Source organism: Anarhichas minor, unplaced genomic scaffold (genome assembly GCF_050575085.1).
Source record: "Anarhichas minor isolate MPS153535 unplaced genomic scaffold, ASM5057508v1 ptg000014l, whole genome shotgun sequence".
NCBI lineage: Eukaryota > Metazoa > Chordata > Actinopteri > Perciformes > Anarhichadidae > Anarhichas > Anarhichas minor.
The window spans coordinates 11739141-11761393 of NW_027466460.1; the positions used below are offsets into that span (position 1 = coordinate 11739141).

Sequence of the window (22253 nt, forward strand, 5' to 3'; positions counted from 1 at the left end):
CCCTGCATACTTTCTGCCTCTGTACTCAATCTCATTTAATTTACTCGTATAGTCTCCATTGTGTTTCTCCAGCACTACTCGTCTATTATGTTTACTTAGCTCCTGCTCGTCTAGTGAGCATTCTGGCAGACACCACATCAGCATCAGCTATGCAACATTTCATCAGCCACAACGCAACTTATCAATCCACTCAGCAGTCACACAGGAGAGGCCTGGCTCACCGACATCAGTGGAGGGTATTAAAGTGGATGAAGTGCCGAGGTAATATTAGAAATGAGTTTCAGAGACAGTCCATCAGTAATTGTGTTTGGAAGACACACGCAGGGGTGAAACATGAAGGGGTGTGTTGCATAACGAGCGTAAGCAGCTCTGTGTTCGCTTTATGCCCCGATAAGGAAAAGCAGAGAGGTGTACAAGGTTATGAGCTCCAAGAGTAAGATTAGATGTTTCAATATCAGGGTTGCCATAGTGGATCATACTTTATGTAGAGGTATCACAGTGATCCTAGTACAGATTTGATCGAAACCATGAGACATGCATATTGATACTGAAACAAAATAAAGCCTAACTTACTGATGTATATAGCAGGTATGATGTTTACCATGGTCACCATCTTAGTTTAGTGTGTTAGCATGCTAACGTTTGCTAATTAGCACTGGGTATGGATGCCTCAACCAAATTTCATGGCAATCCATCAATACATGTTTGGCAATTTCACATAAAACCTCACAGGCAATAGAGTAAAAGACATGGGATCACCAAAGCCACATCATCCTCTGGGAACCATGAACGTCTGTACCAAATTTAGCAGCAATCTATCCGATATTTGTTAAGATATGTACGTGTGCATCCCTAATATTTTGGGGATGTTTAAAAGCATGCGTAGAATGTTATTAAAAAGATGATCCTACACCTGGCAGACACCAAAATGTTTGGTTGTATTATTTTATCCAGCACACTACTTCAGGACAGATTCCACTTTAAATGGAATTTCACTTAAACTTAAGAGTCCTCGGGTCGAAACACATTTGCTGTTTGTGTTTTAGAAATTAGGTTTTATCACAGCTTCTCACGGGATATTGCAAGAGGGAGAAAGGAGCAGATCAATTAGCAGTCTGGTTTCCTAGAATCATCCTCCCGCCCTGCTGCTGTAATTACGGTGTTTGACTCATTATACAACTACAGCCTCTGTTGGTGGGAGCTGCCCTCTGAATGTTCGACAGCTGCTGACTCCTCATCTGAAGGGAGTAAAACAGCAAGGCACGCCAAACAGCATATTGTACCATGCAGATGTGCTGAACATGAAATATTGTCCCTAATTTGAAAGTAAGTGCTGTCAGCTGACACCTTGAAAAAGAGAGACTACTTCAAATGAGGAAAATGAAAAGCTATTTCAGTATTTTCCAGTTTACAGTATTGCATGTGTTACTGCTAAATGTCTCTGTAGCGCTGCAGAGTAGGATGATAATTCTCTGTGTCTTTGTCACTACGAGCAACCCTTTATATATTGCACACATCATCTGATCCATTACAGACAATATTGATGAGTGGGGCTTTAAAGACCAGTTCAGGCAGAACACAAGTAGAGCCTGTCAGGAACAACGCACACTTCTTTTCTATTCAACCAGCTAAGTCAGCAAATGTATTTGTAAGACCTGTTACAATACAGAAAAATATGTGTACGACAAATATTAGAGGAAACTAATTTACTTCTGCCTCGAGTCTCATCATCTCTAACATCCCCAGCACTATGGATTACCAGCAATTGAGTATTAAAGAACTTCAACATGTATTTAGAATACAGAAAGTTATACATCATTTATTATGTGTTATGAATGGCTGTATGAGTCAACCATCACTTAGTATCTTTTTCCGGTCTAGGATATTGCAAAACTTTATTTACATTTCATTTCATTAGAAATAACGCCAGTAGGATTCATGGCCAGTATTTAATCTCAATATACCTTTCATTTATGTTATGTTGCTGTTATGCAGCTTTGGTTTATCTTCTATTAGCTGCAGATATTAATTACATTAATGTTTAGAACTGTCTATCTACATTTCTAAAGATGAATTAAAGTCATTGTCATGCAGTTAAAGATTCCCCTGGTGTGTCATGATGTCAATTTATAAGCTAGAATTTAGCCTACAGTAGGGTTCTTATCTTGCATCTCTGCTCCTCCATGTCCTTCACCGTGTCATTTATTATTTTGTTGTCCTTCAGCTTCTCTTTTCCACCATTTTTTCTCTGTTCTGTTATGTCAGCCTCGCCACAACATCCATCCTAACAACGCAGTGCCAGCTTTAATGTTCAAAATGAAGACCCATGTGTGACACTGGGCAATGCTGCCTCTCTTTGATTGATGGAGCACAGTAGGAAGGCAGAGGGCAGGGTGAGTCTTGGGTTAGATGAAGTGCAAATTGTACTTTGGTGTTTGAATGATGGTTGGCTGACATAACTCAGCATTCCATCCCCTTCACTCCATGATTGAGAGGTAGAGATTAACCCTATTAAAATAACATGGGAACCTGCAAACATTAACAGACAGCAAAGGGTCGACTTGCACTTCAGTGAGACTGCTAAATAGAGAGATGATGCAGGACTCTACGTCAGCAGCCTTGTTCTCTCGCGGATTTGCTGAGGCATTTCACCTGGTCAGCTCTCAGACATCAAAGCTAGACTGGAATATAAGTGAAAGTGGCATTAAGTCATTGCCGGACAATGTCCTTGTGCACTCATATGCCATCCACTCATTCAGCACCACTGTGCCACTTTAACATTGGCCAGACGAGTGAACCTCAGTATCAGCTGTTCCAAATGTGGATCTCTTTGGAAAGCATCAGTGGAAAGATGTGAGCGAGTGCCACTGCTCAGATAAAAGAGCTATTTTTCTCACAAGATCTCACATGTGTCAGCCTGCTCTCCTTTATTGTGGGCTATTCTAAGAGGGGCCATGAGGGGTGTGCTGGTAGTTTTGGATATTAGATAATTGCAGACATGATGTGGATGATGATAGGTAGCTGCAGCCATAAAAGCATGACCCATGCTCGATGATGTCAGGCCCTGTAAGATAAGGTTCATGTTGCCATCCTAAAATGGAAATACTATTAAGGGAAGCATTATTACACATTTGAATATGGAAGAAGGTCTGGCACAGATCAAGATTGTAATGTAGTGGTCGGCTTCAGTAGGCTTATATCTTGTATCGAAGGCCAGCTTCTGGATCGCATTCACATCAACACTTGACTCCACCAGATGAGTGTTGCTCACTGGTGGTACCGCTACTTATGCTCAAAGCCAATGTCAGAGGGGGTTGGTAAAGATGCCTGTGACTATATGTAGTGACACAGTCCAGGAGGCCGAGTGATGGCAATGCAGGTCTGTTGATTGTTTGTTTACCACTTTGAACCAGACTGAAATAACTATTGGTTTGCTATTACATTTTGTAAAGACATTCATGGCCCCTGACATGTCAAGCGCCACCATGAAGGTAACAATTTGAAATGGGATTGACATTATATTTGAGGGAATTCTAATATTTTTTTGTGATACCCTAACTTTTCATTTAGCGCAATCATCAGGTCAAGTATTTTGATTTTTGCAATACTTTGGTATACAACTAACTACCCAAAAAAACCTCCAGTTTAGACATGCCAGTCTGCTTCTATAATGTGTTTTAACGTCCTAAGCTCCACCCTTAGTATTTATGCACCTGTAACACCAATGCATACCATACATATTGTTATCATCCTCTCGGAATGGATTGCTAAGAGTATTTCTGTGGATAACATACCACCTATAAAAAGGCATCTACATGGCAACTGTAAGGTCAGTAAGGGCTGTCTGTACTGTAGACAAGAGCCGGTGATAAAACACCAAACACTTGCATGTGTGCATTTTAACACACTCACAGATGTGGTCTCGTTGACACTTCGGAAAAGGTCAGCTAACAATAACCGCCTAAATTTGTACACCTTTATGCATATGTCAATAACAAAATGACACTTCAGCTTTAATTAATTCATTTGATTAATTATTTATCATTGTAACTTAAAAGTTCTCTATTTGACATTAAGAAAATTATGGAGCAGCAACCAACTATTTTCTATGTGAAGATATAGTGGAGTAATGTCTACAGAGAATGAAGTCGCTCTCCCGCTGTGTGAGTTGTAATCCGAGCTTCTCTGGGCTTTGTCGACATAGGCGGGCCGGAAGCACATGTCTATTAGTGCATATTAGTACGTGTTAGCGTGACCCACTGGCTAGCGCACGGCTGCCGCTCTGCACTGCACTCACAAGTGTAACAGAGAATTACGGTGGCCTTCAGGGATCATAAAAACAATATAGGCTCTCGCCAGAGCCAGTGTTTGGTTTGTCCATTCTGGGCTACTGTAGGAACATGGCGGTGCAACATGGTGGGCTCCCTGAAGAGGACCTGGTCCCTAAATTGATATGAAAAGCTCACTCTAAGCTATAACAAAGACACAGCAATTCCTAGTTTCAGGTGATTATAATGACAACATAGTTATGAATATCACATTCCATTTCTGCTAATAGGTCCCCTTAAATCCTACATAATGTTCGTTTAAAGTATCATTAATATCTAAGATGAAATGTAAATGAATCCCAGTATGACGTCCCCACATTAAACAGTAAAACACGGTCAGTAATATTCACTATACTAAATCAAGTAATATTTGAAACCTAATACTTTTTATATAAACTTAAAACCAGGTAATAAAAGCACTACATCATTGGAAAAAAAGCAAACAAGGTCATTTATCAGTTTAATTACGTGCAAGTGGTTTGATTATTAGGATTTACATAAAGCAGTGTTATGCTGCTCTTAGTTGATGATATGAGCTCGTTTTGAATAATCACAAAGCTGAATAGGTAAACACATCGTTGACACTATTGCATAAGCTCAAAAAGAATATATTTGTTAGATATTTACACAAGAATGGATGCATTCCTTTAGTGACATTTTATATTTTTGCTTTGTATTTGACTCAAAATTAACTCACTAGACCATCTCTGACAGCCGTCGAGGTTTTAAGAATTCATGAGCAATAGGGCTTCTGCTTTCACTTTCTCCTGCAGATGCTCTGCAGATCTGTGTCTCTGATGTTGCACTGAGACTTCACATTTATGATTTGTGCAGAAATTAGATGGACGGATAGATTTTGCACTGAGCCTGTCATTTTATCTGGTTCTTTAAGTGCACCATATACAAAGGATTCATTCTATTTCATTTGAAAGAAGGGAAACAATGTGCTAAATGTGTAAAGGTCATGTCTTCTGCCATGGTCACAATAACCAGCACGTAGCTATACAGGGCTCCCATCCAGTCTGTAAATAATTGAACAGCTTGGTGTGTGTGTGTGTGCGAGAGAGAGAGGGGGAGAAAAACAGACACAGAGGTGAATTCCCAAGTTAAGCTATCAAAAATCAAGACACGGTCTGGTTGCTTTGCTTAATGAAGACAAAGTTAAAATAAATACAGCATACAGGGCAACACTTAAGGATACAAAACCATAATTCAACATCTGGCGTTAAAGACCTCACAGCAAAAGTGAATTTAATTTTAAATGCTGTGCATAATAAATCAACACCTCTTAGAGTTTAACACGTTCGGTTTCCGCTGCCACAAAATGATGTCAGCTCTCTGTCAACAACTGAAAAATCAACACTTGCAGGGTTCACACTGAGCCATTCTGTTCGGATGCACCACAATGTTTAATGGTTGGAAGAGACTAACAACAGAAACTGATTTATCCAAAACTGCTCACAACACTATCGATATAGGCTACTGGAATGTGTTATCCTATAACTATTATCAAATAACAAAACAATTGCTTCAATCAATAACTTCTACAAACAAAATGTCTACTCTACCTGATCATCTCTACTCAGTGTTAGTTTTCCATTTTTACAGTGTAGCTATTATGAAAATAATAAAGTAAAAGTTAATGCTTTTTGGCCCACAATGCAGGTTAACATGAGGTTTATCATTTCCAGTTCTGTATAGACGTTGTAACCCCATCCTCAAAACACAAGCCTACCTCAAACGTCAACTTATAAATTACTTGTCATGTATTAATAGCTCAACATTTGCCTTCAACCAGTTTGATGACAACATGGTATGCTGCCAGGGAAACACAGATAGACATTTTGGCAAGGCTCTATCTTTATTCCCAGCATGGGTCTGTGGATCACTCACTGATCCCGACTATATTATTGTCATGTTCTAGCCATTAACACACAGCATGTAGCCTCCATAAACTCTCCACTGCGCTTCTGCTGCAGATGGAAGGTAAAGTGGCACTTTCCTGTTAACAGCGGTGAGCTGCACACAGGCCGACTGTTGTGTGTCCTCTGTTGTGCGAGCACTGATTGAATTGGCTACACGAAGACCCAATGGGAAGCTCGCCGTAGACTGTTGCTGAATGAAAATAACAGAAGCCATTTTGCGCACGAAGCTACGGCATCATTCAATAATAATACAAGCGGAAACGGTCCATTTCTGGATAGACGCGGTGTGGGACTGCGGTGCGACTGTCGCTTGTAGTAAAAAAGACATGCTGTAACTACTTGTGCAGCAGCGCCGCCTCTTCCTTTGAGGTTTGTGTCCTGGGGGGGGGGGAAAAGGGGACAGGGCAGCTTCACCGCATTGCTATCCGAGCCCGAGTGACCCCCCGAGAGAGGGAGGTGCCTTTTATAGTTAGCTGACCGACACCGGGGCAACATCCATGCGCGTCGACAAACAGGTGTACGGTTTCATCACACGGACACTGCGCTAGCCTCCGAGCCGCTGTATAGCTCCTGTGGTCCGCTACAATTGAGGACTGCAGTGTTTACGCGTGGAAGAGGCTGAATAACCTGGCGCTATGTTGCAGAATCGGTCGAGTGAGGCGGCTGTAAGGTAACGTTACGGACCGTGTCAGCAGCAGTGGTGGTGTTAAGGTGGCTATAGTATCTTTTCCTCCGCGTCGCTTTTAGCAGCTGCAGCGGTTACCAACCCAGAGCTGAATACCGAGCTGTTCTGAGGAGGTAAACATGCTATTTTGGGAGGTTTATACGTGTGTTACAAGCAACAATAGTGAGAACAGGGCAAATGAATCAGCTCATCCGGGATGCGCTGAGTCGCCTCTGTTTCCACAAAAGTGCATTCCAGGGGCTTGTTGTTTCCAGTGCATGAGGTCTAGGGAGGATGTTAAATACCCCAAAAACCACAAGATTGTAAGCTGTATAAATGTTGCTTGACATTAGTAGTAGCCCAAAGACAGTCAGGACGAGAGATTAGCAGCCATGCTGCTTGGTAGCAATAAGCATGAACTGGGATATCCATGTTTAACCTACATCCCAAATGCTTAGGATAATCTCTATTGTTTGGCTAGTGGTAAAAAAAAAAAAAAAAAAAGAGTATACAGTAATCTTAGTTTGGTCAATTATGCAGGTTTATCTTCATTAATACTTTACCATTTAGAGATTTTTTTTTAAAGTTTTGTATTCCAATTTATTATACCAAAACCAGCCCACTAATACATTTACTTGTTGCGTTTACTCTTATTGAGAGAGCATGGATGAAACCCTGGGTCTCTGACTCATGAATGGTACTGCAGTGTTTCATGTCATATTTTAAGAGCACTCTGTTGCTGTGTTGCCCATGTCATATTCCAGACCTGACGGACAGTAGTAAGGAGTAGTCATCAGTGTGTCCTTGGTGCTGCCTGCTCACTGATATAAAGGGATGATGTAATGAGGAAAGAAAAAGGGCCAGCAGCAATGGATGGTATCTGAGTCCCAATTGAATGCTGGGTGAGAAGAGTGGGGAGGTGTCCAGGATGCACAAAATGTAACACTATCACTCCGGGAACCTCACACCACTGTGTGTGTGTGTGTGTGTGTGTGTGTGTGTGTGTGTGTGTGTGTGTGTGTGTGTGTGTGTGTGTGTGTGTGTGTGTGTGTGTGTGTGTGTGTGTGTGTGTGTGTGTGTGTGTGTGTGTGTGTGTGTGTGTGTGTGTGTGTGTGTGTGTGTGTGTGACTGGAGGGTATCTCTATGTATTTCTTTGACTGAAATACTTGTGTCTGGGAGAGAGGAAGCGACACAGCGGGATGCAGTATGACAAGCAACAGTTGGCCGCTATCTGTCTCACGAGGGGCCAATATACAGGCTCTCATAGAGGCTTAAATATACACACTTAATGGGGGATCATTGCATTTTGACTTGATTGATGGCCATTGAGCCAGAGAGTATGTCTCTGTTAGCGTCAACTCAGTTGCACCTGCCAGTTTAGAGTTACCGAGAGGGAGACCGTGTGTGTGTGCATGCATGTTTGAGTGAGAGACGAAGAGGAAGAGAGAGTGGGCGGAGGAAAGGCGATCAAGGCAGGCCATCGGGGAACAGACAGTGATACATTTTCTCGTGAAAGCACAGAATGTAACAGGGGTTACTGTCAGAGTTACGTTTTTCTCTCTCTTTATTTCCCTCTATCTCACACACTTGCTCTGCTGCCCTCTGTTTGCCTGTCTTTCTCCTCCATCTTCCCGTCCCTCTGTCCGTCTTCAGAGGCTGATGTCATGGCTCAAGTGTTTGTTTTTTTTAAAAGCTTGCTAAATCATCTTAGTCTCACTGATTTATAGCTGCAGGACAAGCTTGTTCCCCCGACCTTCCCCAATCACCATCTATAATCAGATCTCGCGTTTATGAAGTGTTATAATTGCAATAACTAAGAGCGAGCACAAGGGGAAGCAGCTGACGGGGACACCTGGACATTGTGCCTACACATTTCCAATGATCAGATGTGGAGGCATTTCGAGGCAGAGACAGAAATGAGGATACTGAAGAATGTGCATATTATCATTAATGTATCCATTTCAGTCGGCGTACGCATAAACGCAAGTTTATCGCAGCAGTGTAAAAAGGCAGACTTTAAAAACAGTCTCTAAGCAGTCAAGGATTGAGACGTGCTTTGAACTAATTAGAGACTCAACGCAGAGGTATTAAGGAATCTATCCCGCTAAGTGTTGGAATACTACCTTGAGTACACAGTAGGGCATCAATCTGCTCCGCTTTTGACGATGTTTGACGAGTGTTTGCTGCCTGCTTCTTGCAGATCATCGCCAATGGATGAACACATGCAGAATTTGAACAACATGGTTTTTAGAATTTCTCTTCATTGTAATCAAAAAACGCATGCAGCGCCTCAATTCTTTGCTTCTGTAGTATCCAGCCCATCACAGATTAAGGCAATTCTGAAATGTCTTGGGTAAAGCTATATGCTTTATTAGATACAACAATAAAAATATGATACTATTTTAATTATTTAATGTAATGGAGCAAAATGTGTGTGTATGTGTGTTGTGCTGCAGGGCTGTGAGAGAGAGTTTCTGTTCTACAGTGCTCTGTAGGGGAAAAATGCTTCTGTTTGACCTCAGAGCGCTTAAACATTTTGGGATTATGGTTCGCTGATTTGAAATGTATCATAAATGGCTTACAAATTCTTAATTCACATCTAAAAAGTGTATTTACTGTATCTGCGAGCTCATATTCCGCTGCATCGTGTGCCGTACAAAAGCAAACGTTGGTATCGTCTCTGCTGAGCAATATATTGATGGATACATATTTCCCTTTTCATGAACTGCTCCCATGGTTTAAGTGTTTTCCAGTAAGTGACACTTAGTAATGTGTACATGCGCAGCTCTCCTGCTTTTTATAACCTGCCACTTACTTAACTGGGAATGGCGGGACCTTGCAGAAGCTGATAATGAATTAGGTGTTGAAACTGTGCTGGCGAGACCGTGTCGACGCGGCCCACTGTAGTCCGGAGTTGCTCATAGGTCAGAGTGTCAGTGTGTTTGAGTGAGTGTGTGTCGGTCGCCATAAAAAGAGTTTGCTCTGGTACTTAAATGAGATCATTCCTAAGCTGCTGCTGCTGCTGCTGTGTCATGTCCGTTTTAATTGTTTTTATAAATCTTTGCTTCACATGAAAACAAAAAAAAGTCGCATTTTAGTTTTAGTACATTAAGGGTTGTGATCCAGAACTGTGAAACCACATCAATTGGTGATGTTTGCTCAAGATGTTGATGGAGATTTTGTCTCGTCATCTTTTGTAAAGTCACATGGGTTAAAGGATAATGTCTGAAGTAATACTTTATTGGTCTCCTGATTCTGGCTCCGAAGTGACATCATTAGCACCTGTCAGTTGTCAGCTTTTCACCATAGCTCCGTGATCCTCGGCTCGTGGTCAGAAATGTCTGGGGGGGGGCCAGCTGCTTTTTTGACCACGTCTGCAGGCACACCCATCACTGTGGTGTGCTGTGGAAACCCCAACGTCTGAAGCCCGAGTGATTGGTGGACACATAGTTGCAGGAGGGCTACATATTATTTGGAGCCATCTATGACCGTGTAGCTTGGATTTCTACATTACCGCTTCATCATTGATCCGGAACATCTTAACTAAGGCCATCCACGGCACTAGTTATTTTTCTCCATTCCTTGGCTTTAGCATGTCCCTTAAGTCCACTGCTGACGCTATTAAACATTCTGGACTTTCCTTAATTGATCTCCGAAAGCAGAACGATTGGTCCATTTGAGATGTAGAGTAACACAAGCTGCTAATGGAGCCACATTACCATACATTAACGGATTCCCTTTGTAGAGACTGCTGGACACTTCCTGAACCCTACCGCACAGTAATTCGTTTGATGTTGATTTTTGTGCCCGTTTTGTTTATTGTCAAGTATGGGTGTGAAGGGAGGAGGTGGAAGTGATCTAAATAGCATGTTGCACAGTAGCTGCCTGGTCGGTTTTAGGTATCCAGGCTCCAAATGTGAGATGCTAATAGCAGTTGTTACATCATCATTCTGAGAATAGCAGGGAGTCTGGGGTCTAGAGGTGCCTCTGGCTGACCTCCGTGCTGCATATATTCAGCCTGTGTGTGTGTGTGTGTGTGTGTGTGTGTGTGTGTGTGGTCATTTCCAAATATACAGTCCCATATGGATTACACAGCAGTACGATTATTAATGACACAGGTGAGTGGACACGTAATTAGTCTGTGTATATTTACAGCCCGATGTGACGCCGACTGAACGCGGCCTACCAGCGATAAAAAGAGAGAGAGTCGCTGTGTCTGCCTCTCCCCGTGTGCATCTCGGGAGCAAGCCGTCTTCCCAGGCAATCAAAAGTGTCAGCGTCAGAAAGAAAATCTCATGCGAGAACAATTTGACACTCCTGTCATTTTTTTTTGCGTGGAGTGGTCCACTTGACATAGCCCCACGCTGACGACACCGGCTGCTGTGTGACATTAAAGCCCCGGAGGAGAGATGGCCCTCTCTCTGTCTGCTCACTCCCACCGCCATCCCGCTTTCATTTCACCGTACATACCACGTCAGAGATGTACGGACCTGATGCATTCCGCACCATAGAATTACATAGTTTGTGTTTTTTACAGTATGTGGATGTGAGTGTGTCTGTCCTTGTGTGCATATGTGCGCGCACACTGTGTGTATGGTATGCACAAACATGTGCGCGTGTGGTAAAATAGAGATAGTCAAACCTGTCGCTTAGCCCCCACCCATCTACACCGGAGGGGGTAACTTTCCAGTCCCATAGACGAGCATGCCTGAGTCTGAAAATAGCCGTATCTGATCACTGCTTCACCCAAACGGGGGACTCTCTTTCCCTGTCACTCCCACTCTTTGGCTCTCTCACTTTCTCCTCGTTCTGTTGTCTCTGTGCTCCCCAGGCATTAAACGGGGTAAGATCTGGGAATAAAGCTTGACCGGGCGGAGAGACTTATCCTGAGCGGAGGATAGAAGACCAAAAAAACAAAAAAACAAAGAAAATAAGAAGAGAAAGAGGGAGGAAAAGGCGCTTGGGCTCACAGCTCACCTATACCTGACTCTTCTTAGCAAGTCTCCAGTCTTTTGGGTTTTATGACGGTAAGAGATAAATTTCCTCCTCTTGATGGACTGTTGCACCTGCAGGTCAGGCTTTTGGGATTAAATATCACAAAAGATACTCGGGTTGCATTTCATGGGTGAATAATGTGCTCATGTGCATTTTCATGCCAAAATAGAATATTTATTAAATTCCAGTTTTTGAAAGAAGATTGGAGATTTACATTTTGGATTGACAAATACAGGTTTAATTTACCTTCCTAATTCATGAAAGAGAATTCATATGATATATGTATGCATGAGTTATGAACAATTGAGTTTCAAAAATGGCCTTTTTAATGAAACGATTGAAAACACACAAAAACGGATCATATATTGCCGTCGACTCCTTCGTGAACGCACTGATGCGTTAAAGGGACTGCAGTTTAAAGGGATCGGAATAGATTTTAAAAACCAATAACACCAAAAGGGAATTGTATTTATCTGTTCTGCCAAATCCCACAATTATAGACCGAGAGAGTAGAACTTTTGCCTTCCGTGACAGTGAGCAGGGGAAATGGTGTCAAATAAAACAATGGTTGCTACCGCGGTCACCTCAGAAATAGCATCAGCAAACTACAGTTTTGTGGATTGAAAAGTGTTATATGTCAACCCTAGAAGATTCATTTAACTTAACTTTTAAACTAAAAAGGGAAAGTTTCAATTAAATGTAGGCTTACACACAGCAGAAATTCCCTTGAATCAACTGAAGTTGATTTTTATCTTATATGTTTGTGTTTTGTTTGGCTAAATATCGAGAACATTTTTAAATCAGTCCCCTACAACTTCCTCTTCTTTTTCCCTTTTACGTCTTACCTTTCCATAATTTGGCCCCACAATCCCATTTTCTTCCCTCTGTCCCTTTTTTTTTTACATACTTCCATCTCTTGTTACACACTTTTTCACGGTCTCTTCTTTCCCACTCAACAAAAGCCATGTTCCAATCCCTCCATTAGGCCAGTCTCAGAGGTGTTGAGGAATGTCACCTTGACCCCTTGGGTACACAGTAAGGGGTGGTTCCCAGCCTCGGTTCGTAGAACGGGCTCGCCCATGGTAAACGTCACATTATTAGCACCATAAATGATTAATTCCAGTCCCACTAAAACTGAATTCCTTTGCAGAGCTCAACAGTGCTCCTGTAAATACATTTTGGTTAGCAAAATAAGCCACACTATTTGGGACAGAGGTGGCTTGAATTTGCTCGGCTGGATTATTACAACCTGTGATGTGGGTTTAGGAAGTAGTTACTCTGTTGGAGAGAGCCCAAAATAAGTCAGGTTTGAACACAGATTTACTTATTTATTGTCTAGAATATACTGCATGATTTGAGGTATGCATGTCCTACAAATCAGAGAGCTTATAGGGCTGTACAGAAATACTATTGTTTCGCTGTTAGCAACTTAAACCTTTAATTCCACTGTTACTGTCTCTCTGTTTTGCCCTCCTCTTCCTCATTCCTTCCTGATACTGTGTTTGTTTAAAAGCTGATGTACAAAGGGACAAAGACATTCAAAAGTTGCCTTTGCAGAATAACACAAGGCTGTTGAATTACAGTCTCATGAGACTGTGTGATTCTCTCTCTCGAATATGTTGGTTCAAATCGACTGTCATTAGATGCCGTATTGCTTGAAACCATAAACATCAACACAGGTCTGTCAGTGGATTGAGCATAGATGTCATTCCTCACTGTCAAACGCATGATGACTTGATTTCAACATATTCAGCTCTCTGAGATACTTCCTGTTGTGATGATGAAGTTTGCCATCTCTCTTTATTAACCGCCTGGTGAAATGGAGGAATTGTAAAATGTAAACTGGTGACGTTTCCTCGTGCCTTCCATCCAGAGTACATCGAAATTCCTCAGATGGATTTTCCCGATGATCCGGACCACCTTAGAGGGTAAAGGGTCCTGCCTATTGGCAGTAAATATAGCACCCCTGCTAATCAAGTTCCTCTTATCTTCATGCTCGACACTTAACACTGGTACCTGCCTGGGGAATCCAGACTATGTATGGGGGGGGGGGATGTAATCTTAGCCACAGCTGATAGCCATCCTGCTTTAGTGTACTCCTTTAGTATTTTCAAAATGTTTTCATCATTCGATTTTGAAAATGTTATAAAAGAACGGCAAAGAAAATCTTTACTAAACAAACTTTGGATTAGATTTGCAGATATATTCATTCTTAAAGGTGTCAAATCTTTCTACAAGATGCCTTTTATTTATCATCGGCCACTCGTTCTTCTTCCTGTCGAGGTCTAATGATCCACAAGGCTTCTTTGCTGTCATGGAGTAATTTCCCCACAAGAGTGATTAATAATAAGCAGTGTTTACCTCGCTCACTCTCTAGAAAGGAGTGTTTACTATCCCAGTAGAGTCTGAAGGAGCTCATTTCTGCATTCCTGAATATCCCTTCTCCATTAGGAACAGCACGGGCCTCTCAATTACCAGATATGCCACATTCAGTTAGCATCCTAGGCCTGATGCATTGGTACCAGATTGGATTCAAATTGGAGTGAAAGACTTGTTAAAGGGACTGCCGTTCAATTTGAAGGATTCAGTCATGCTGGGATGGCCCATACTGTAGGGCACATAAATCAGCATTTTGTCATGAAATCTTTTTCTTAAAGACCTGAACCTGTTTTGGAAAAGTCCTATTTAAAAGCAGACATGTATTCGGTCTCATCTACAACCTTTATGCTGTCTTTTATGACCCGTCTAAGCCATGCTACTCCTCTTACTTTGGATCCTATATTCACTTGCATTAGGTGACAGTACCTTGTAGCACTCTGTCCCTCTATCTGCTCATGTCGTTGTGCCTCGGCTTATATTAGCTCGTTGTGGTTGTCTCGGCTAGTAGCCCGGGGTTCGATGGTGTTGCAGCCTTTATGGCCGAGCTCTACATGTGGCATGCACGTCGCGCAGAGGAGGAGATGAAACCGTGGCAGCTCTTGAGGTGTTGTTTACTCGCGATGCTGTGACCCCAGACGGCTTTAGCCAGACAGCTTATGTAATACTACATGCTAATATTGCCTCCTTTCCGTTTTCGGCCCGTGTTTTGTTTCTTTCAACATATTCCTTTTGGGACCCTCTCATCCTCTCTGTGATTCGTATCTTTGTCAGTGTTCAGCTATGTTTTTGACTTGCCATTTTCTTCTTCGCTTGTCTAAATATCTATCTTTTTTTTTTTATCTCTGTCTTCTTCTCTGTGAACGTCAGAGCAGTACAAAGCGAATGCGTCGTTACTTCTGTATAGAAATGGTAAGATAACAAACCCACGAGTTGTCACATCCAATTCATTCATTCTTCCCCCACAGCCCGGCACTCACACAGTGCCGGGGCCTGTGTTGCATAATTGCATTAGTGCTCTCAGGCCAATGGCTGTGCTCGTTAGTGGGGTTGTGATGCAATCTGCAGAACACACGGGCCTCTGTTGTTAGCAGTATGGGCAGTGAGTGGGCACGCAGGGTCAGCGTATTGACCTCCCCTATCCATTCATACAGCTGGAGGGGGGTCTGCTAATGAGTGGCAAGGTTGAACAAACAAGGCTGATAACAGAAACTTTGTTGTTCAACTAGTGGCGGTAATGTGGTGGTGGAACAGTCACATGCAGCTGATAAATGATTCCTCCTGAAATAGCCTGCGTCTCACAACAAGTAGCATTTATTTGTGTCAAAGAAAAGGTTTTAAACTATCATTTATGCTGTCAGAGAAGGTGTGTTTCTCATTTTTAGAAATGCATTGAAGCAGCTATTGTATTGTATTTGCTATAAACCTTGCATTGGTAGAATATCACACTATTTGTGATTAGTGCTCAGTGTAAGTCCCTGTTCTAAATTCAAATGCAGGCCAAGAAGTTTCTAAAAAAACAATGTGACTAAGTTTTTCTTAATAACCTTTTGCAAAACGTGTTCAAGACAAAACAAATATTGTTGGCAAGTGACCAGGGAAATCGTTCTGATGAATGCATTCAAATAAAATATTTGATCACTTCAGTCAAGGATTTGGACACGTGCAACTGTGTAGTGCTTTAAGTGTAGTGCTTTAAGTGATATTTTCACATTTTTATTTCTGATTTTTTTTATTTTATTGACTTGATGGGACCATTGTTCTTGTTGCCTTTTCCAAGTTTTTATTTGGAGTGACTCTAGTGAGCCTTTATGACAAGATGGCCTTTTAAATACAACATCGAAAATAACTTCTTCTTCTCTTGCTTGTATGGAAATACAAATTCCACAAATTCAGATGGTCCCACATGTATGCAATATAGACCTTCGCTCTATCTGAAGTCATCACAGCCTTGAAAATAAATCCGAACAGCCTCATTATTTAATAACGTATCATCGACATGAATAGGTCCACTGTGCCATGTAGTTACACTTCAGTTGGTTAAGTGGCCATAGAGCCAATATTATTTTATTAATTTGTCCAAAATGAAGGTTTGGGAGACAACAAATGACAAGTTGTCTTTGCGGCAGCAGATGTAACACTCGGCTGCTGCAGCAAAAAGATCAAGTTCCTTCTGCTCGTAGTAGCTTTCAGTAAAGCGTTGTTTGACAATCAGTGTTTGATGATCCAAACTTTAAAATGAAGAAGGATGTGAATGTAATAAGCTTTAAGTTCACTGTGTTTCAGCTGTCCTTCTCCTGTACTGTGCTATCATTTCAATTCATGTGAATTATATATTGTTGACATGTTTACTTGTTTGGCTGATGTCTAACATGAATACTTGAGTATTTGAAATACTTGAAGCTGTACAACACAGTGTCCACTTAAAGCATGCTGGGTAATAACCTATAAATAAACTCTTATTTTGATTCCCAAGCCTTTTCTGTTTTTTTCCTCTAACCACAACGCTGCACTCCACCACAAAAATGCACCACGAAAATAATTTGGCTCCAATTCAGGAATGAAGTTCTAAATTCTTCCTTTTTTGGAGAGATCACTCTCAGACCAGCCGTGTCTCCACCGAGATTGATGTTGGATCTCCGGGGACATTCTGTTGCCTTGTTTAAAAGGGATTTGTTCTCTCTGATCCCCCCCCCCACTCACCGATTGAATCGTTCTTGCAGAATATTGCCCCTGGTGTCCATGAATATTTCTTTATTTGTATTCTTTAAAATACCTTATCACGCTTTCAGCAGCTGATAATCATTGGTACATAGACCAGCTGAACATAAAGTGTCTATCTGATGAGTTGTTGGTTCGGCCTTTAAATAGATTCTCTAAGGAGCTTTAATCTGTGAGTGTGTTTCAGTCTGAGTGACCACTCCAGGGTCAGGACCCTTGGAGCCATAGGCAGCTTATCTCTAATGATTGTTCACTCTCTCCTGCTGTCCACTCACATGCACCCACACACACACACACACACACACACACACACACACACACACACACACACACAGAGACACACACACACACACACACAGAGACACACACACACACACACACAGAGACACACACACCCACCCAGACACACACACACACACACACACACACACACACACACACACACACACACACACACACAAGGACTTAAAAAGCCATTCTGAAATCAAACAAATTAAATGGAAATTTGCCATTTCTATGGACGTCCATCCATAGCCGTTTACAGTAAGCACCAGATTGAAAAAAAGTTTTGGCAAATTCTTAAATATTGCTTCAGACAGTTGGAACGAAGGTGACATCATTGTTTGTAGACACTTGTTTTGATGCCAAGGCAGACTGCCAGTGACTAATGGCATCCCGGCCAGTGCATTGTTTGTGTTTTACTTTCCTTCCTTTATTGTTTCCATCACACTGTCTGGTTCACATTTTTCACCATGTCATTGTTTTTCAGAACATTCTTTGAGTGTAACTTTTGTTCATAAGGACGTGACATTTAAGGATATGCTTTAACCGCCTTCTCTCGTGGCATTGATTGAGTTTTGCTTTGTCATCTTAATGCCGTCTACACACAGATTCCAGATCATTTAAGTAGCACAGATATAGATTACTCACCGCAAATGATCTAATGTCTTTAATATTGAATTTGTGTCTGCAAGAGTCTTGTCGAGGTCAACGGTATTATTAAAACTCTTCTGTTGTGGAAACATCCCACGATATCCACGGGAGGAAAATGCCAAGACTTTCTTCTGATGAGCTCAAATCAATAGTGACGTTCTTCTAATAAAGAAACAAAGGAGGATGAGCCTACTAACGTACTGTAGTCACCACAGTGTCTTGAGTTTCAAAAGGAGTCAAAGCTCAAACCTTTTAAGTCCGCTGATATGAACCGAATGGGTCCCAGTCGGTCACTCGGCAGACTAATGACACTTGATGGGCTTGTGGTGTTGGACATCATTGCTTTCTGTGGCTTACAGCTCTGACTTGGGTATTTGCAGTCCAGTTATTACAGTAATTATATGCGCCCACCAATGCCTAAATTACAGTCGGTGGATAAACCACGGCTAAGTAAGAAAGTAAAGACACTTAACACAGCGAATGCTTTGGCCAGCAGAAACTAGGACAGGAATTTAAAACTCTTGGTAAATGATGGTCTCCTGTTTGTTATTCATCTATTGTGTAAAGATAAAATAGCTCTCAATGTAGAGAAGAGTTGTGGGTAGTGGCATTTTAAGTTAATTCATTCTTAGAAATGATAGGATAACAAGTGTTTCGTCTGTTCACGTTCATACCCACACTTTGTAAATATTACATTAAGCAGAGAAGCGCTGCCTGAGTATTAATGGCAACATTGGCATCTAGTAAACTGTACACATGCTGAAAAAAATGCATGAGCTGCTAATGATCTATCTCCGGCTTTAGAGAGGGGCTGCCCATTTGGTGATTTAAAAGCTTAAAAGGCCTGAACAGATAGTGAGAGTCACTTGGAGGTGTAGAGCCTGGCGGGGTTCCTTCAAGTGTGCAGCCATAACATTACACCACGGCCACAGCTGCTGTGTCGCCGCCGATCTGTCCCCAAGAAACATGATCCTGTTTATAATCTGACCATCATTTGGACGGCGACTGCCTGCGACGCCAGACCCATGATTTACCCCCGTGTGTGTGTGTGTGTGTGTGTGTTTCGGAGATAGATTTACGAGTGCGCTCTGGATGAGGGTGAGGTCTTCAGGGGCTGAAAGTATCCCACGGTGCATGGCTTGATGTAGTACCACAAGTAATAATGTTTCCTCCTGACCAGCGTTAACTGTGTCTCACATGGTGCCAACGAAGTAGTTGTAGCTATATGTGGGTTGACGAGGATGAGTTATTGATTTGGTTATTGTTATTGACTTATTTATTGACTTTGTCGTGTCCCATCTGAATATTTGCGTCTCAAGGGATTATACAAAGAAGACCAATTCGTTTTTAGACGCTTTAGAAACAGCTGGTCTTAAAAATCTTCATTTAAATTAATATTTTTCCAGCCAAATCAAATAGTTTAAATATGAGATAAGAGTTTACAGATAATTACAATCCCTCCTCGGCATTGTGGAGGTCGGTTTATCGCTACCTACAGTCTATGGGCACAGCTATGGGTTACACTCGTTGTCTTTTTGATTCTTCACAATTTATTTTGTTTGTACGCCCTCTGGTGTTTCGGGGACTAATGCAGCGAACAGCGCAGAGAGTATAGTCTGTACAGGCTCACGCTACGGCGCCACGCGCGAGTATAAACAAAGCTTAACTTTGTCCTCAAGGTATTGTGTCAGCATGGAGACAAAGTGATAACCTTGACGTACAGTACAGGCCCTTTTAATGTTCTAATTATAGCCTGACTTGCACTGGACTTTTGAGGCCAATGCTGATAAAGATATTTGCGAGTTTAAAGAAATCAGATAACAATATATCTGCCCAGGCCTAACAGATACCGCCCAAGCCTAGTGTGTTTGCCTTTTTAAAGTTTCCAGCATGGTCAAATACTGTACTTGTCAATGTTACGCCATGCATCTAGTGCCATTCATCACCAGAGCCAACTGCTGAGGCAGTTCACACATTCATGTCAGAATATACATGCATACCATCAGGACTTTACCTGTCGATGTGAAGCCCATGAGTTGTGATAGTGTTGAAGCAAAAAGCATAATTTATTAATGCATTGTCGGGTTTTTTTTATACACAGAGCGGTGACAGGATTCAACAGGAGTTCAGGCACAAACTGTGTGCTTTCATCATCACACAGACTTTATGTCTTGGGACGATCACTACTCACAGACAGGCGAACACAATCTCTGTTTACAAATCCAGACATAGACGTTATGTTCTGTAGTGTCACATCATTTGTACAGATTTACTCACTTGGGGCACTGAAGGAGACACAGCCGAGTACTCCAGGTATACAATTAGGTGTATGCTCTGCTCTATTGTAACTGAACATATTGTTGTGTACAGTATTAGCAGCTGCCAGATTAACGGTGGTGGTTTGTAATAGACAAGAATATTCCAAGGAAAAAAAGTCATGTGACAACACAGACGCTCTCTTCTCAGGATTAAAACCACTATATAGGTGCATGCATCATCAGTAAAAGAGTTCTGGAGCCTGCAGCTACTGTACATCACATTCCCATAACCTCACAACAATATCTACGTGTGTGTGAGTCAAGGTTAACCATGTGTGTGTGTGTGTGTGTCAGTTATTTAAATACCAGACGTGTGATCCCTGCCGCAGCCACTGCAGGCTGTCACTTGCAGTATCCGTCATGCACACCAAGTCCCGTGATGACACACACGCGCATGCATTCAAGCAGCGATGCGCCGGTCTGTTTTGCGCTTTTGGCTTTTCATATCAATCACGCACCCTAACAGTTCCAAGATAGAAAGGTCTCCATATAGCATGAGACAGGCATCGCACAGAGGTACAGTTAAGTAAACATGGCATTCTGTATCTATCATTTACATCGTGTATGTTTCATCTTTGTGCTGTGAAACATTTGCTACGGTCATTAAGTCTCTCAGCTGGAAGAAGTTATGTTCCCACATTTGGATTCCACATCTTTGTGAACATGACAGGCAGTACGTGTTGATTTCATTCAAACGTTTACTTTTTTTTGTACAGTGCTGCGTAGTAAATCAAGTTAACTAGAGAATAAAGTGATCTTTTTTTTGCTGCACTAAATCTCAGACAGTTGAAGAACATTGCTGCTCCTCTTGAAAACACTTAGTAGACATATCAAAAATAATGATGTTATCTTTCTGGATCAGTATCTGTTGGTGATACACAGCCATGCCACAGTATCCATGACTTTTCTAACCCTCCTGTTCTCTTCAGGGTGCTAGGGGCCTGACTTTGGCAGCACCTTTTGTTGACGATCACATATCTACGCCACCTCAGCCTGATAATCAGACCGAATTGCCATTTCAGCTCACTGCATATGAATCGGTGAACAAATGTGGATGGTTGTTCTGAGGTCTTATTGCCACTTTAATTTGCCTGGAGTGCAGTTAACGGTCACCAGGAGGTCTGCGCTTTAGCCTTTAGCTCAGCTTTTCTCAACGTTGGAAAAGTGAGATGTGTGAAAGCTCAGTAGAAATCGAGCCCACACAGCCGCCCCTATTCCTAAACATCATTAATCTCTGCAGACCTTTTCCTGCACAGAGATTTTGGCTCTTTTAAGTCGTGTGATTTGAATCAAAGTGACCGAGTGGGCAGTGGGAAACTGGTAGGTTTCCAAAATAAATGCTTATATTTGGGATTTGAGTCAAAAGAGTTCATGCGACATTAAATGAGTTTGCCTCCTGTAATCGCAACAGCTGAATTATTTATTGTAGCAGTCTCAGGAAGATTATTTTGTGAATGTAAATCACTGGAACAATCCTAGCTTTGCTCTGTTTTTAAACAGTCAACTAGCTGTTTAACAAGATGTTTATTGTATTTCTGAAATACTTTGATTCTTTGTTTTACAGGAAAGTGTGTCCCCCTGCAGCAGATCAGTAAGAAGTGCTCTTCAATATGAATACAGGTATGCGCACCTGCACACACACACAAACCAGGCACTGTTTAAAATTGTTGTCCATCATTTTTGTTTGGCAAAGCAGAATAATATTTTCATTTTTGCAATACAAATTGTATTTCTTGTATTACAAATTAACTGAACACAAAACTATTAATTTAACTTGATTCTTTACAAAAACAGTCAATGTTTCCACATTTCAGACCTCCTAGCTATTATAAAAGCTGCCATTCTGATCCCGACCCCGTTTCACCACTTTGGTGATTTTCTATTTCAGGCCGTGTTTATTGTGACTGAAAGCACCAATAAGTATAGTGACCCTGTTGCTTTTTAACCACAGTGACGTATTCCTCCCTCAACACATTCCCAAAGCTTTTGTCCT

General features: G+C 41.7%; 1 protein-coding gene across 1 annotated transcript in view; it reads left to right on the forward strand.

The window, feature by feature from the left end:
• Nucleotides 1-6527: 6527 nt before the first annotated feature.
• sorbs2a (sorbin and SH3 domain containing 2a) overlaps nt 6528-22253 on the forward strand; it is a 44876-nt gene continuing 29150 nt past the window's right edge. The window contains exons 1-2 of the mRNA XM_076091488.1: nt 6528-6923; nt 21825-21880. Of these exons, the coding sequence (XP_075947603.1) occupies nt 21871-21880 (10 nt within the window). The 5' untranslated portion in view covers nt 6528-6923; nt 21825-21870. The remainder of the gene's footprint in view (nt 6924-21824; nt 21881-22253) is intronic.